Genomic DNA, 16385 nt, shown 5'->3' with positions numbered 1-16385 from the left:
AAGAATGGACAGGATTTGGTCATCAATTCCGTGCGAGGGCAACAGAGAAGGGTTTAAAAATGGTTTCTAGGTATCTGGTGATGTGTGGTTTGAAGAAGGAGCAGGTGTGCCAGGAGCTGAGAGGTGGCCATGGGATGTGCAGGAATGGAGACGTGGGTGACACAGCTGGAGATGTGCAGGAGGCACCTGCATGTGTGGGTCTGTTTCTTAGACCCAGGCTGGAGAAAAGTTGAGAGTTAGTCACTGGTATCCACACAGCGGAGGAAGATCTTCTAGGGAGACTGTGGAATAAAAAGAGAAATGAAGAGTAAGGCAGGCGTGGTAGCTCACACTGTAATCCCAGCACTTTGGGAGGCTGAGGTGGGTGGATCACTTGAGCCCAGGAGTTCAAGACCAGCCTGAGCAACACATCAAGACCTCATCTCAATTTTATAATTAAATCAATAAAAATTAAAAGTAAAAAGATTAAGGCCCCAGAGAACAACCCATTGCTAGAAAAGGACCCTAAGTAGAAGAACAAGAGCTGGTATCTCTAAAACCAGGAGAGGATACCCTCCCAACACAGAGGGAGAATGTAAGCTGTCGAAGGGCCAGGGTATTTGTCTGGTTTGTCCACGGCTGTGTCCTCAGTGCCTAGAACGGTGCCTGTCATAGTAATAGACACTGGTGGATAGTGAGTGGATGAACGGAGTGGAGGAATGCCATCAGGTGCCCCAGGGGTTGAACTGGGCAAGCCTCTCCACATTGCTGAATGCAGAAGAGGCGATGGTGGCCTTGTGGCCATTTGGGCTGACTGGGTGACACAGCACGGGTAGAAGCCTCACTACGATTGGGTGAAGAGTGAGAGGCAGATGAGAAAGGGTGGAGACAGCCCTTCCAAAAGAGTTGGTGGGAAATGGAGAAAAGAGTTGAGGAGGTTTGGAATTATGGTATGGCTAGGAATTTATGTATGTATGTATGTATGCATGTATGTATGTATTTTAATGAAGGTCATTTTAAAACATGTTGGAAGGAATCAGCAGAGGAGAGCGTGAAGATAAGGAAGTGAGGGCGGAGGTCTTGCAGGAGGGAGGTGGTGTCGGAGCAGAAGGGAGGGGCTGCCTTTGGCCAGGAGGGACTGAGATACCGTTTTTTTTTTTGAGATGGAGTCTTGCTCTGTTGCCCAGACTGGAGTGCAGTGGCATGATCTTGGCTCACTGCAACCTCCGCTTCCTGGATTCAAGTGATTCTCCTGCCTCAGCCTCCTGAGTAGCTGGGCTACTGGTACAGGTGCGTACCACCATGCTCAGCTAATTTTTGTGTTTTTAGTAGAGATGGGGTTTCACCAGGTTGGTGAGGCTGTCTCAAACTCCTGACCTCAGGTGATCCACCTGCCTTGGCCTCCCAAAGTGCTGAGATTACAGGTGTGAGCCACCATGCCCAGCCAGGGACTGAGAGACTTCCAAAGATGTAGACAAATCTGAGATGGACTTCTGTGATCCCTGAGGCCTCCCGTCTAATCAGAAATAAGCGAGAGGTTATAACTGTCATGGACTATGGGCAGAACCTCTGACCAGGGCATCACAGGGCTGGTCAGCAGCTCAGAGGGCCCAGGTGAGGCTGTAAACTGCATTCACAGGACCATGTATGGGCACCTGTCCAAAGGTCACTTCGGGAACCAGCCCCAGCAGACCAAAACTGGAGATGTGAGTGGCCAGAACCGAGAACACTGAAATCTAGCGGTGTTTCCTGGGCAAGCACCCAGGCGCTCGGTCTGTTGACTTTTGCACTTTACAACACTTCTCACAAGGCTGGCTGCAGTTTTTGCAACCCGGAGACAGATTAGAAGTGACACATGTAACATGTGAAGAGAGGATAGAAGGACCCAAGAGGAAGAAATGAAAGTGAGGCTCAGAGCCCACATGTAGTAACAGGGCAGAGCGACTCCTGTGCCCGGGTAGGGCTGAAGGCCTGCCCTAGGGCGGCACAGATTCCATCCAGTCAACTCTTTCATTCAGCCAGGACTTCCTGAGCATCCACGCTGTGCCAGATGCTGTCCTAGACAGTGAGGAGGGAGAAGTATAGCTGTGAACACAGCAGGCATATGCTGGCCCTCAGGGAGCTGCCTGAGACACAGTCCGAGCCAGGCCCTGTCTCCACAGCAGTGGGAGAGACCCCTTGGAGAAAGCCAGAGTGTCACTAACAGAGGGCTTCAAGGTGCTGTGAGAGCAAACGGGGGGCAAGTAATGCTGGGGCTGGGGAGACAGGGGAGATTTAAAAAAGGGGCTTCACGGAGGACTTGGCAGGCATGCTTGACCTTGAAGTGTGAGTTGACCCCATAGGGCAGGAAGGGCAGGTGTCTGGGCAGTGGGAGTGGCTTCTGCAGAGGTGCAGGGATGTGAAATGTTCTGCTGATGAGGAATCGCTAACTGCCTGCACTGGGCACACCAACTTCCCTTGTCTGTTTAGAAGAACCTCTCTTAGGAAACAGCATTGGGTTGGCCATGGTTTGCCTACTCTTGAAAAGAGACTTTGCCCCACAAATGGTGAGGATGCCAGAAGCTTGTTCTCTTCCATAAAACAGGCCCCAAAGGGCTTCCCCCTGGAAGTGGTTAATTAATTCTACTTGCTTACATGTTTACAAAGCACCTCCCCATAAATTACCGCCTCACAGCAACTCTACAAGGCAGGCGGAGCTGACATTATCTTCCCCTCTTCTAAATGAGGGAACTGAAGCCAGATGAGGTATCTGGAGAGTGAAGGGCTAAGCTAGAGGTGGGCTCCAGGCCTCACGCTTCCCCAGCTCTGCGCACTGGCCCTGCCCTGCTGTGAGTGATGACAGGAAATTCCTGCCATGCATCCCCTCCTGGAGGAGGAGGACAGAGGTGGAAGAGGTGAGCCCAGCCACAGGGGGAGCAGCTAAATGAACAGGGAATCCTGACCATCATACTGGGCTCATCTGAGCACTGCCTTTCCCCTCCCCAAATGACTGAGCTGCCAGTAGAAATAACTGAGTGCCAGTAGACTAACAGCACTGAGAAACCATGAAGTCCTGGCCCAAGGGACCGTGTCAGGCATGTCTAAGAATAAGGCATCCTCAGAATCCAGAGAGTTTGGGCCAGAAAAGACCTCATTGTTTGACAAACAACACTCCTTGTTTGACAAAGGAGGAACCTGGTCTGCAGAGGAGGTGAGGTCTGCCCAAGATGACCCAGCTTGGTGAGTGAAAGAGCTGGAGGCAACACCCGCCTCCCAACCCAAGCCCTGTGTCCCGTCAGGCTGAGCTGGGCTTCGTGCTCCAGGCAGCCTCTCCTTCTCTCTCCTATGTCCAAAGAGCTCTGGTCCCCTCTCCCCTTCATCCATCACCACTACCATAAACCCTTACTGCTTACTTAAGGCTTGTTATACATTGTTTCAGATTATTATACAATCCAGGCGTTGTTATACATACTCTAGAAATAGTAATTCAGTTGTTCCTCAAAATAGCCCCATTAGGCAGACACCATAATTTTCCCTGCTTTATAAGAAACTAGGTCACAGAGATGTTAAGCAATGAAAGCAAGGACACACAGCTAATAAGTGGCAAGGCTATGATGTAACTCCAGGGAGTCTGGCCCTAGTCTGTGCCCTTGACCATTGTGGAAGATGGGCACAGTCCCAGATGGCTACCTAAACACCCTTTCACTCACCTACAACTGCCACCCAGCTGGCCGTGTGTGCTCTCACTTCGGAGCTGAGTCAAGCTCAGTCATGTACCAGCGTCTCAAGTTTCCCACACACAGTTGCACAATCTCTTACACCATCACATCCTGTCATATCACATCACCCCTCAAGCCCTTCAGTTAGATTCGTGGCTTGCTGGTCATTTAGTGTCAACTCTCCACCTCCGGCGCCGTGCTGGGCACCAGCGACACGGATGCATCAGACCATCTCCATGCTGAGGTTTACTACAGAGGGAGCACACGGTACCTTACAGTTAGCCGTCTAAAGGCAATGATGGAAATGTGAACAAGCACAGTGGAAGCAGGGAAGGGAGAGGAAGAGGGTGCTTCGCCCTTAGAGCCGGGTTTTTCAACCTGGCACTGTGATGTTTCTGCTGGTGTTGCAGAGGCATGTCCCGTGCGTTGGAGGATGTTTATCAGCATCCTTGGCTTCCACCCTCTGGATGCCAGTAGCCAGTGTGACAACCAAAAATGTCTCTGGGCATTGGCAGATGTCCCATGGGGTGCCAAAGCCGCCTCTGTTTGAGAACCAGTTGCAGTGGAGAGGGAGGGGTGGTTCTTAGGAGGAAGGCTTTCCAGAGGAGTATCTGTGCATGCCCTGAAAGGTGATTAGGCCCGAGCAAAGATGTGAGGTGTCGTATGAGGGAGTCACCGCGTGTGCCTCGTGAGTCATAGTTGGGGTAGAGGAGTCACTTTATTGCAAGAGCTTAGAAGGGCTTCGGGTACGGCTGCCGCGGTGGGGTGATTCTTCTGTCTGCCGGCAGGCCTGGCCTTGGTTTGGAGGCTAGCCATGTCCGCGCCCTTCCAGGCAAGCAGCCTGGGTGGTCCAGCCCTCTGCAGGCGGGTTGGGGCTCAGCTGTAGCCCCAACCTGGGCCTCTTCCCCCAGGCACCAAAATGAGGCCCCAGGGGACCCAGTGGGGAGGGTTATCTGTCCAGCCCCACCTGGAACATCTGGCTCCAATCTCCCAGCTGACCCTGGGGTGTGGCTGAGAGTTGCTGTGGAGATGAAGGCCCTGGGCTGAGAGCTTGGAGGAGGGGCGGTGCCGGGCCAGCCCCAGCTGGAAGACGGGCAGGCAGGGAACAGGGGTGAAGGCCAGGCTGAGAGGCTAAGCCGGAGAAGCTGGCCCTTTCCTCCTTGTAACTGGCGCTGAAAGCTTGGCTGGCAGTTAGCCCCTTTTTCCCCACAATAGCATCCAGTAGAGCACAGGGAGGGTTGAGATGGAGCTTCAACCTGGCCCAGGGATCCCTGCTGGGGATGACCTAGCCGACCTAGTCCTCCTGGGGTAGAGGAATGTCTAGCAGGAAGGATGGTGAGACCAGCCAGAGGTTCCAAAACACATACCCCTCCCGGCAGTGGTCCAGAATCCTAGATCAAGGGTTGGCAGGAGGGCCACATCCAGCCAGCAGCCTGTTTTTGTCTACCCTGTGAGCTAACAATGGTTTTTACATTTTTACAAGGTTGAGAAAAAAAGAATGTGGCTCACAGACCCTGCCTAATGGATTCTAGCTAGCCTTTTACATAAAATGTTTGCCAGTTCGGCTCTGGAGCACTTTGACTTGCATGTTCCCTATTTTTTTTTTTTTTTTTTTTTTTTTTTTTGAGACGGAGTCTCGCTCTGTCGCCCAGCCCAGGCTGGAGTGCAGTGGCGCGATCTCGGCTCACTGCAAGCTCCACCTCCCGGGTTCACGCCATTCTCCTGCCTCAGCCTCCCGAGTAGCTGGGACTACAGGTGCCCACAACCGCGCCCGGCTAATTTTTTGTATTTTTAGTAGAGACGGGGTTTCACCGTGGTCTCGATCTCCTGACCTTGTGATCCGCCCGCCTCGGCCTCCCAAAGTGCTGGGATTACAGGCGTGAGCCACCGCGCCCGGCCGTATGTTCCCTATTTACAGGGAACTCACCACCTGTAAGGTGGGCAGCCTCTTACCCTGAAGTCTATAAAGCTCTTCCTTCCCCGAAGCTGGAGTCTGGCCCTGGTACCTCTGCCCTCTGGGGCTACAGACCTGCTGGGTTCCTCTGCCAGGAGCAGCTGAGCAGGGCCTGGAGACTAGCTTTACTCCCCGAGCAGGCCCCTAGTTCCTTCAGGTTCCTCCTTCCTCTTACATTCTTAAGGTAATGATTTCTGGCAATTTCAAAATGGAAAACCTTGTCCCTAAGGCTCCTCTGAAGGTGGTGACTTCTCTTCTTGAGAGAGCAACAGTGACAACAGTAACAGCTTACCCATGTGCCAGGCAGTGTCCGCCGCCTCATGCCGCTCTACAAACGGGAAGTGAGAAGTTCCTTGGTAGACAGGCGGACATGTGGTCTCACCCACAGTTGCCTAGACTGGCAGGAGGTGGTATGGGGATTCCCAGGGTGTCCTTAGGCTTGTGCAGGCCTCCCCCTCACCCCAGGAAAGCCACTGGGTGAGGAATAGCTTCGTGTACCAGAAGCCATCTGGTCCAAAGGATCTCAGCTGCCCACAGTCAACCTGCTTCTCTAGGGTGGTCTCCATGGTGGGTGTCCTCTAGGCTCAGTGAGGCACCTGGACAGAGATCTTTAGTAGCCCCTCAGCTCTCGGCTGGCCGATGCCATGGCAGTCCCCCTGGGAACTGACCAGAACCGCTCCTCCCTCCTCAACACGCTTGCCGCCACCCAGACCCCACGGCTGGGTGAAGAGACCGGGCTGGGAAGGGAGCAGAGAAGCGGGTGAATGGCCGAGCCTGGCACATTTGGTGTGCGGGACACCGACTGCATTCTGAGGGGTGGTTCGCTTTGGGAAATGAGGTCTGACTTTGGTGGATAGGAAGAGTCAGGAGCAGAATCCAGATGAGACCCAGGGCAGGCTGCCTGGGTAGAGAAGTAGGACAGACTCGGAGGCAGAATCGAGAGGACCTGGTGATTGGTGGATGTGGGGTGGTGGCAGCATCAAGTGTCTAACTCCTAAGCTTGGGATGGGCATGTGAGGTGGGAGCGTTCAGAACAGGCACGTGCCAGGTCTCACCTCACACATGACCCAGGGCTGCGGAGGCTGCTGGGAGCCCACGGGATTGGGCCTGTGGGATCCTGTCAGGGCATAAGTTGAGTCTTCTTTCCTGAGGTGCACCCAGACACTTCTAGGGAGGATGTGTCCAGAGCTTTTCCCTATGTAGGGTTCTTCTCATTCTCCAGCATTCCCGCCTTTCCTGGGCCAAGAGTCAGCATGGAACCCCATATGAATCCCCAGGGAGGAGAGGGCACAGAGCACCGGAACCAGCAGTAGGAGTGGAAAACCAGGCGTGGCTTCTTCCCGGAAATCTCAGGCACCAAGAGGCAGAAACCCACTCCCCAGCCTCAGCTTGGCCAGGAAGTGCTGCTGTGGGCTGGAGAGGATGAGTCTAGGCCAAGGTTAACATGCAGAGAGCTGGCTGCTCACCCTTCCTCCACCCCATAAAGTGGTCTGAGTAACAGAGCAGCTAGGCAGCGTCCAGGAGCCAGCCCTGGACGAGGTTGGGTCCCTCTGACTGTGTGACCACAGACAGGAGACGTAACTCAGGGTGGAGCTCTGGTCACACCTCACTTATACACCTCTCTTATTAGTTGCCCCAACATCTCGACAGATCTTCAAGCTTATTTAGGTAGTTTCAGGCCTTACTTAGCACCTATTTACTCTTTCTTTGTATACAATTCAAACAAATTCCATTTGCTGACTTCTTGGCAAATTTCAAAAGGGGTGTGTAGAGTTGTACAAGACAAGCCTCTGAACCACGGAGGAGTGGGGGAATACCTTAGAACTATGGACTGCAGAAATTTAGCCATCAGGAGCCAGTCTGCACAGGCGCAAACACCTCTCTTTGCCCCTGCAGAGAGCCCCAAGGGCAGACACCATTGCCCTGCAGCCCTGCTTGTAGGTCTGGTTGCTCAGGAGAGCAAAGTGAAATCTTTTCAAATTTTCACCCCATAATGGGTCAGGAAAGGTTGGACCCTCAAAAGGGAAGCGCCATTTATCTGGACAGTTCCCATATCCACCCTCATCCAGAACAGCCTGTTCTTGGTGGAGCCTGATAAACAGGGCATTACCGTTCCCAACCAGTCCTCCTCTGGGGTTAGTTTCGTCCATAGAAGAACACTTTGTGTTTTGTTGCTCTGTTTTTTTCTCAAAATCTACCTTCTCTCTGCCCCCAACGGAATCAAGGGGTTCTAAGAGGAGAGCCAAACATCTTTAGTTCATCAATTCCTCCATTTACTCACCAGGTATCCCTGGCATTGGCTCTGGGACAGACCAGGTGTGAATCAAGTGTCTTCCTCAGGGAAGACAAACTCCTGGAGTCAGGGAAACCTGCATCTCGAAAGGTTTCAGCAGTAAGGCCAGGGGTACCTTCCAGGCAGGAGTGGTAGCATCTCAAAGGTGTAGAGGAGTGGGAAATGGTATATAGCGCAAAGGTGTGGTAGGTAGGGAGATTGGATTGATACCAGGCAAGAGCCCCGAATTTGAGTTACGAGTTGAAGGCTTGGGGAGACTCTGTTAGTGGTCTGCACAGCCTTCAGGCCACCAGTGTGCAGTGGGGTGATTTTAGGGATGATGACACCAAGCACTGGAGAGCGCTGTGTCACTGATTCCCTGCAGCACTGTGAAGCAGCTACTGCTAATGTCTGCACTTTAGAAATGGGGCCATGGAAACTCAGAGATGAAATAACTTGCTCATGGTCACACTGGAAATAAGGGGTGGAGCTAGTACCTGAATTTAGTTGTGTCCAGATTCAGAGTTCAGGTTTCTGTTCACTGCCCTGCCTGGCATCCTTGGAATGGACAGGCAGATCCTTAGGGCTTGCCTCTCCCCTACCAACTGTCCTCGCCCGTTGGAGCCTGGCCTCCATCAGATGCCTCCAGACTTGGGACAGGTTGTGACAGGGCAGGCAAAGAGATGACTAGAGGCTGAGGACCCACAGCAATGGGAAGGAAGGCACCAGGAGGCAGGCCCAGCATATTCAGTGGGCATTTCTGGGACTGCAGGCCCCCGTTTGGCAAGTGTGCCCGCCCACACCTTCCTCTTTTGCTAGACCTCGGTGGGTTGGAAGGGATAGGGAGGACCAACAGCAGTGATGGAGGCTGCATACCGCTGTGTGTGTATGAACTTGCGGCATGCACACACATGGAGGGGTGTTGGGATGGGTTGGGTTCAAATGGAATTGAGTTTGAGCTGTAAGTGGTAGGGGATGAGGGGCCTGTGAGTTTGTGACTGGCTGAAGCAGGAATATTCAGATTCTGTGAGCATGGTTATGTGTGTGTGATGGTATACGTGCACAAGAAGCCGTTTCTGGGTAACTAGGCCTGCACTCTGCTATACGTGTGGCTGGATGGGTCTGGCCAGTCCCGTGGCACTGAGAGTGTAGTGAGTGTACTCAGGCAGAACCGGTGCTGCCTGCCTACCACATCCCTGGGAGCTGGCCAGGGTGGGGGCAGGGCTGGTGGGCAGGTCTGTCCTAGGACAGGCGTTTCCAGTTCCTGGAACTGCTTCCTTGTGTGGAGCCTTTCCCCGTACCTCCTAGCTGGGCCCTTGGGAGAGGGGAGGAGGCCATGCGTGGGTCCTTCAAGGGGGTGCTCGCAGGCCAGACACAAGGGAGCTAGGCCTGGGGAACAGAAAGCCACAGTGTGAGTCTTTCAAGCACATCTGAAGGGTGACATGTGTGAGTTTGTCACACCAGGCCCTCAGTGCGGTCAGGGAGTCTGTACTTCCTGGATGGCGGAACCCGTCTGTCAAGCCCTGCTTCCTCCCCAGCAAGGGGTTGGGGAGAGGGCCCGGTGGCAGGAGATGGGCCCTTGGGGCTTTGAGACATGGTGAGGATAAAAGGGGCAAGTAGGAAGGCCCTTTTCCTTCTGTACTTCTTTTTTTTTTTTTTTGAGACATAGTGTGTCACTCTGTCACCCAGGCTGGAGTGCAGTGGCGCAATCTTGGCTCACTGTAACCTCCATGTCCTGGGTTCAAGCGATTCTCCTGCCTCAGCCTCCCGCATAGCTGGGATTACATGCTTGCGCCACCACGTCCAGCTAATTTTTTTTTACTTTTAGTAGAGACAGGGTTTCACCATGTTGGTCAAGCAGATCTCAAATTCCTGACCTCCCGTGATCTGCTTGCCTTGATCTCCCAAAGCGCTGGGATTCCAGGTGTGAGCCACCACACCTGGCCTTGTACCTCTCTGTTCTATGCCTGAACTTCCACCATTGGTCACTTGCTGTCATCCCAGCAAGTCACACTGAGCCTGTGAAACCACAGGGCACTGGAAACCACACGTTAGGGGAAGCGGGAGAGTTGGCGGGGCTCTCAGATGGACTCCAACCCCTTGTTTCTTGCCTGGGGAAACTGAGGCCCACAGAAATAGAGGGACTTAGCTCAAGAACATGGAGTGAATCTGTGGCAGAGCCAGGCCCCGGCCCTCTCTTAGGGAGGGGTGCAAGGGGAAAGGAAAAGGAAGACTGGGTCCTGGCCCGGGGCTTGCCCACCCAGGCTGCATCTCCCCCTGCAGGTGATTGAGGAGTTCTACAACCAGACATGGATCCACCGCTATGGGGAGCGCATCCTGCCCACCACGCTCACCACACTCTGGTCCCTCTCTGTGGCCATATTCTCCGTGGGGGGCATGATTGGCTCCTTCTCTGTGGGCCTTTTCGTTAACCGCTTTGGCCGGTAAGTAGGAGAGGTCCTGGCACTGCCCTTGGAGGGCCCATGCCCTCCTGCCCAGGGAGTCCCAGATGGGGTGGGAGGTGGGGGAGACTTCCCTGTCTGTTCTAGGGTGTTACCTATGACCCAGCCCCTGGGAGCCCAAGGAATGTGGGCACCGGCCTGACCTGTGACCCCACCCCCAGGCGGAATTCAATGCTGATGATGAACCTGCTGGCCTTCGTGTCTGCCGTGCTCATGGGCTTCTCGAAACTGGGCAAGTCCTTTGAGATGCTGATCCTGGGCCGCTTCATCATCGGTGTGTACTGCGGCCTGACCACAGGCTTCGTGCCCATGTATGTGGGTGAGGTGTCACCCACAGCCCTTCGTGGGGCCCTGGGCACCCTGCACCAGCTGGGCATCGTCGTTGGCATCCTCATTGCCCAGGTAAGCTAGGGCAGGATCTACCTGCCCGGCACAGCCCCTGCCCACAGCTTCAGTGGCTCTTAGATCTGTGCCCCGCAGGGCAGTTTCTCTTCCACCCAGCCCCCACAGCCCTGCAGAGGACAGCTATGGTACACAGGTCCAGAGAACACAGCACCATGGCCTCCTAGTTGAGAGCAAGATGACTTGACTCTTCTCAATCCCTTTCTTCTCACTCTAGGCCGCCAACCACAGGGCCCGCCTTCCCCCAGCATGCCTTAGGCCATTATGTGCAGTGTACCCTCTCTCCAGGAGGCTTCCCCTTCCCTGTCCCCAAAACCCTCCTGTGGCAGAGTAGCAGCCCCCGTTCTCTGTCCTGGACACATCTGTGGCCTTGGCATTTGTCCTCCCAGCAACACTGTGGGGTAGGTCCTACTTTCCCCATGTGACCGATGAGGAAACTGAGGGTTCAGAGAGGTTGAGCCTCATGCTAGTGGCAGAGCCTCTAGAACTGGGGCTCTTCTGTGAAGCAGCAGCTGACACAAAGTAGGAAAGGCCACTCTGGCAGGACAGGGTGGGAAGGGGGGTCAGGGCAGAGGCTCACAGCCCCTGCTTCCCCCAGGTGTTCGGCCTGGACTCCATCATGGGCAACGAGGACCTGTGGCCCCTGCTGCTGAGCATCATCTTCGTCCCGGCCCTGCTGCAGTGCATCGTGCTGCCCTTCTGCCCCGAGAGCCCCCGCTTCCTGCTCATCAACCGCAATGAGGAGAACCGGGCCAAGAGTGGTACGGGCCGGGCCCTGCCCTCCTCCCCACTCCCTGAGCCCTGGCCTTCTTCCCACTCTGAGCCACCCCCACCTTCCCTCCGGTCCCTCCAGTGCTGAAGAAGCTGCGCGGGACGGCTGACGTGACCCATGACCTGCAGGAGATGAAGGAAGAGAGTCGGCAGATGATGCGGGAGAAGAAGGTCACCATCCTGGAGCTGTTCCGCTCCCCCGCCTACCGCCAGCCCATCCTCATTGCTGTGGTGCTGCAGCTGTCCCAGCAGCTGTCGGGCATCAATGCTGTGAGTGCCCCCACCCACCCTTCCTGTGCCCCAGCCAAGCCCTCTGGTCAAGTGTGCACGGTGAACAAGCCCCAAACTTGAAATAACAGATACGCCTCTGCCAAAGGAGAACCTTCCCTTTAGAACCCAAGCCTGTAAGGACACTGCAGTGCAGTGTCCTTCTGCCTGAGTATTTGTCCCCTTCATTCTTTACTCATCCTGGGTTCCACATGCACTGCTACAGAGGCAGGGAAGGGCCACAATGTCCAGGTAGGCTCCAACAGTTTCTGTTGTCTGGCAGGTCTTCTATTACTCCACGAGCATCTTTGAGAAGGCAGGGGTGCAGCAGCCTGTGTACGCCACCATTGGCTCCGGCATCGTCAACACGGCCTTCACTGTTGTGTCGGTGAGTCTTCGCTTACTGGCTCCCCCAGCCAAGCCCCAGGGAGGAGGCGGTGCCATCTTCCCTGCTGGTCTTTGCAGTGTCCTGTGACTTTCCCGGCTGTTGAGGCGAGGCCTCTGGGTGGGTGGGTTCAGAGGGGCACCAGGCAGGGGTGGCACTGACACTGTCTCTGCCCACAGCTGTTTGTGGTGGAGCGAGCAGGCCGGCGGACCCTGCATCTCATAGGCCTGGCTGGCATGGCAGGTTGTGCCGTACTCATGACCATCGCGCTGGCACTGCTGGTGAGTTGCCAGGTTCTGGAGGGTGAGGGATGTGGGGGAGTTCGCCTGGGCTTCAGATCCCAAAATGCCTGTCTCAGCCCCAGGCTGGCAGGCCAGGTGGTGACTGCGCTCTCCCTGGCTGTGGGTTCGACCTTCTAGCTCCTGAAGTTGTCACCTTCCAAACCATACACATCCTCTCTTGAACTTGCTCCTCCCTGCTTGATGGATTCTCAGCACAGCACCTCTGGTCCCAGACCCCAAACTCTCACCTCCTTAAGGAATTACTTTGCCTAATATTAACCCTTTCCAATCTTCATCTGTAGCCTCAATTCATCTTCACAGCAACCCTGGGAAGTACTGCTCTCCTCCCCACAGAGGTGCAGAACCACGTCTTGCCTCATTCAGTTCACACGACTAGAGGTGTAGTTCAGTTCTTCCCATTTTATGGGGGAGGAAGCCTAATTCCCAGTGAGGTTAGTAACTTGTCAGATAAAGGATGAAGCCAAGAATCAACCTCAGCCCCAAGCCTGTGACTGTGACCGCTATGCCAACCCTGTGCCTGGCACTCACACACAGGCAGTCGTTTATTCAGCCTCTGGGCAAGGAAAGCACCAGGACTATCATTTTACAGCTCAACCTGGGCTTGGAAAGTTTGGTGGTTGCCGAAAGGCCGGACAGACAGCAAGTGGAAAGACCGTAACTTTTCCACCAGGGCCGCCTCAAGGAGAATGGTTATATGAGAACCATATGCTTAGTGCTTACTCTGTACCATCCGGAGCTGGGCACCACACAAACCTTAGAACCTGAATCCACCCCACCCCCAGGAATGTTCTTCTGCATCCTGCCACAGGCAGACTGCACTGCAGGCACAGCCAGGGGACCACGGGGCCTCTTAGCACCCTCCACATGCATACCACATTACCACTCCCAGGGGGTGGGCTCACACTTGGAACCAACCCGCAGGACTTAAGTCATTTTGTTCAGATGAGGAAACGTAGGCCCAACGCTGGATACACAACAAATCCAGGACCAGCCCCAGGCTTCCTGCCTTCTAGCATGGCTCTGCTCTGGGCTGCCTCTGTAGCTTCTGTTTCCCCTGAGGATCCATCACAACCCAGTCTAACTTTTCCCCTTCTTCGTCATCCTCAACAGGAGCAACTACCCTGGATGTCCTATCTGAGCATCGTAGCCATCTTTGGCTTTGTGGCCTTCTTTGAAGTGGGTCCTGGCCCCATTCCATGGTTCATCGTGGCTGAACTCTTCAGCCAGGGTCCACGTCCAGCTGCCATTGCTGTTGCAGGCTTCTCCAACTGGACCTCAAATTTCATTGTGGGCATGTGCTTCCAGTATGTGGAGGTGAGAACCCCACTGTCTCTATACTCACCATTTCTCGCCTGCACGCATGACCCCACAGTGCTGTGCAAAGTGCTGGCCCAGCATTCTCATTAGGAATCATGCTGAGGAGGAAATCGAGGGTAGGAAGCCCAGGTCACATGACCAAGAATGCTGACCTCAACTCCAGGGTTCTCCCCTTAGCCTTGAGTGGTGCTCCTGGAGCCTATTACACGCTAGGTGCAAGTGTGATCTCATTTAATTATGATAGCCTTCCTGGGGAGGTGGATGTTCCCTTTTTCAGCTCAAAGGCCCAAAGGTAAAGTGACTTATCCAAAGTCCTACAGTCAGGATGTAGGGTCATGACTCCAACCAAGCGTGTCTGTATGTCTTTCAGCAACTATGTGGTCCCTACGTCTTCATCATCTTCACTGTGCTCCTGGTTCTGTTCTTCATCTTCACCTACTTCAAAGTTCCCGAGACTAAAGGCCGGACCTTCGATGAGATTGCTTCCGGCTTCCGGCAGGGGGGAGCCAGCCAAAGTGACAAGACACCCGAGGAGCTGTTCCATCCCCTGGGGGCTGATTCCCAAGTGTGAGGCGCCCCAGACCACCAGCCCGGCCTGCTCCCAGCAGCCCTAAGGATCTCTCAGGAGCACAGGCAGCTGGATGAGACTTCCAAACTGACAGATGTCAGCCGAGCCGGGCCTGGGGCTCCTTTCTCCAGCCAGCAATGATGTCCAGAAGAATATTCAGGACTTAACAGCTCCAGGATTTTAACGAAAGCAAGACTGTTGCTCAAATCTATTCAGACAAGCAACAGGTTTTATAATTTTTTTATTACTGATTTTGTTATTTTTATATCAGCCTGAGTCTCCTCTACCCACATCCCAGGCTTCACCCTGAATGGCTCAGTGCCTGAGGGTGGGGACTATGCCCTGTCCAGACACTTGCCTTCTTCACCAAGCTAATCTGTAGGGCCGGACCTATGTCCTAAGGACACACTAATCGAACTATGAACTACAAGGCTTCTATCCCAGGAGGTGGCTATGGCCACCCCTTCTGCTGGCCTGGATCTCCCCACTCTAGGGGTCAGGCTCCATTAGGATTTGCCCATTCCCATCTCTTCCTACCCAACCACTCAAATTAATTTTTCCTTACCTGAGATCAGTTGGGAGCACTGGAGTGCAGGGAGGAGAGGGGAAGGGCCAGTCTGGGCTGCCGGGTTCTAGTCTCCTTTGCACTGAGGGCCACACTGTCACCATGAGAAGAGGGCCTGTGGGAGCCTGCAAACTCACTGCTCAAGAAGACACGGAGACTCCTGCCCTGTTGTGTATAGATGCAAGATATTTATATATATTTTTTGGTTGTCAATATTAAATACAGACACTAAGTTATAGTATATCTGGACAAGCCAACTTGTAAATACACCACCTCACTCCTGTTACTTACCTAAACAGATATAAATGGCTGGTTTTTAGAAACATGGTTTTGAAATGCTTGTGGATTGAGGGTAGGGAGGTTTGGATGGGAGTGAGACAAAAGTAAGTGGGGTTGCAACCACTTCAGCGGCTTAGACTTTGACTCAGGATCCAGTCCCTTACACGCACCTCTCATCAGTGTCCTCTATTGCTCAAAAATCTGTTTGATCCCTGTGACCCAGAGAATATATACATTCTTTATCTTGACATTCAAGGCATTTCTATCACATATTTGATAGTTGGTGTTCAAAAAGACAGCAGTTTTGTGCCGTGATGCTCAGGCTTGAAATGCATTATTTTGAATGTGAAGTAAATACTGTACCTTTACTTGACAGGCTCAAAGAGGTTATGTGCCTGAAGTCGTACAGTGAATAAGCTAAAACCCCTGCTTTTAACAATGGTACTATACAACCCCTACTCCATTAACTCCACCCACCTCCCGCACCCCTCCCCCCTACACACAAAATGAACCACGTTCTTTGTATGGGCCCAGTGAGCTGTCAAGCTGCCTGGTGTTCATTTCATTTGGAATTGCCCCCTCTGGTTCCTCTATATGCTACTGTTTCCTCTCTAAAGACAGCTCATCTTCCTCCTTCACCCCTGAATTCCAGAGCACTTCATCTGTTCCTTCATCACAAGTCCAGTTTTCTGCCACTAGTCTGAGTTTCATGAGAAGATGCTGATTTGGTTCCTGTGGGTCCTCAGCACTATTCAGTACAGTGCTTGATGCACAGCAGGCACTCAGAAGATACTTTAGGAAATAAAACACCAAGGATATTTGTCTCTAGAGGGTCAGCTGACAAAGGAAAACTGGTACTTAGCAAATGGAAATACCTATATGCATTACCATTAGGTATAAAAATCTATGAGAACATCCATCTGCATCTCACAAAGGAGAGCAGATTGAGAAGGATGTGCCCTGCCTGAGCCTGAGGACAGGGCGGTTAACTGATGAAGGGCTGAGGCCAGGTGAAAAGAAGCCTTATCACGTGCTCCCAAAAGACTTCTGTGGAAAGGAGTTATCCGGGTCCCCATGCAGGAGAGGGTTGGGGACAGGGCGAGAAGGAGAGGCTGGGGCCTAGGCTGTCAGGGTTGCCACTCGGGTATCTTACTCCTACGACGC

General features: G+C 53.6%; 1 protein-coding gene across 1 annotated transcript in view; it reads left to right on the top strand.

The window, feature by feature from the left end:
• SLC2A1 (solute carrier family 2 member 1) overlaps nt 1-15265 on the top strand; it is a 33101-nt gene extending 17836 nt beyond the window's left edge. Inside the window, exons 3-10 of the mRNA XM_050799212.1 lie at nt 10187-10347; nt 10527-10767; nt 11366-11528; nt 11621-11808; nt 12089-12193; nt 12370-12471; nt 13603-13806; nt 14180-15265. Of these exons, the coding sequence (XP_050655169.1) occupies nt 10187-10347; nt 10527-10767; nt 11366-11528; nt 11621-11808; nt 12089-12193; nt 12370-12471; nt 13603-13806; nt 14180-14380 (1365 nt within the window). The 3' untranslated portion in view covers nt 14381-15265. The remainder of the gene's footprint in view (nt 1-10186; nt 10348-10526; nt 10768-11365; nt 11529-11620; nt 11809-12088; nt 12194-12369; nt 12472-13602; nt 13807-14179) is intronic.
• The last annotated feature ends 1120 nt before the right edge of the window (nt 15266-16385 follow it).

The sequence above is a fragment of the Macaca thibetana genome, chromosome 1, assembly GCF_024542745.1.
Source record: "Macaca thibetana thibetana isolate TM-01 chromosome 1, ASM2454274v1, whole genome shotgun sequence".
In the NCBI taxonomy this organism is placed as follows: Eukaryota; Metazoa; Chordata; class Mammalia; order Primates; family Cercopithecidae; genus Macaca; species Macaca thibetana.
Note: the sequence above shows the minus strand (reverse complement) of the source record. Positions and strands in the feature narration are given on the sequence as shown.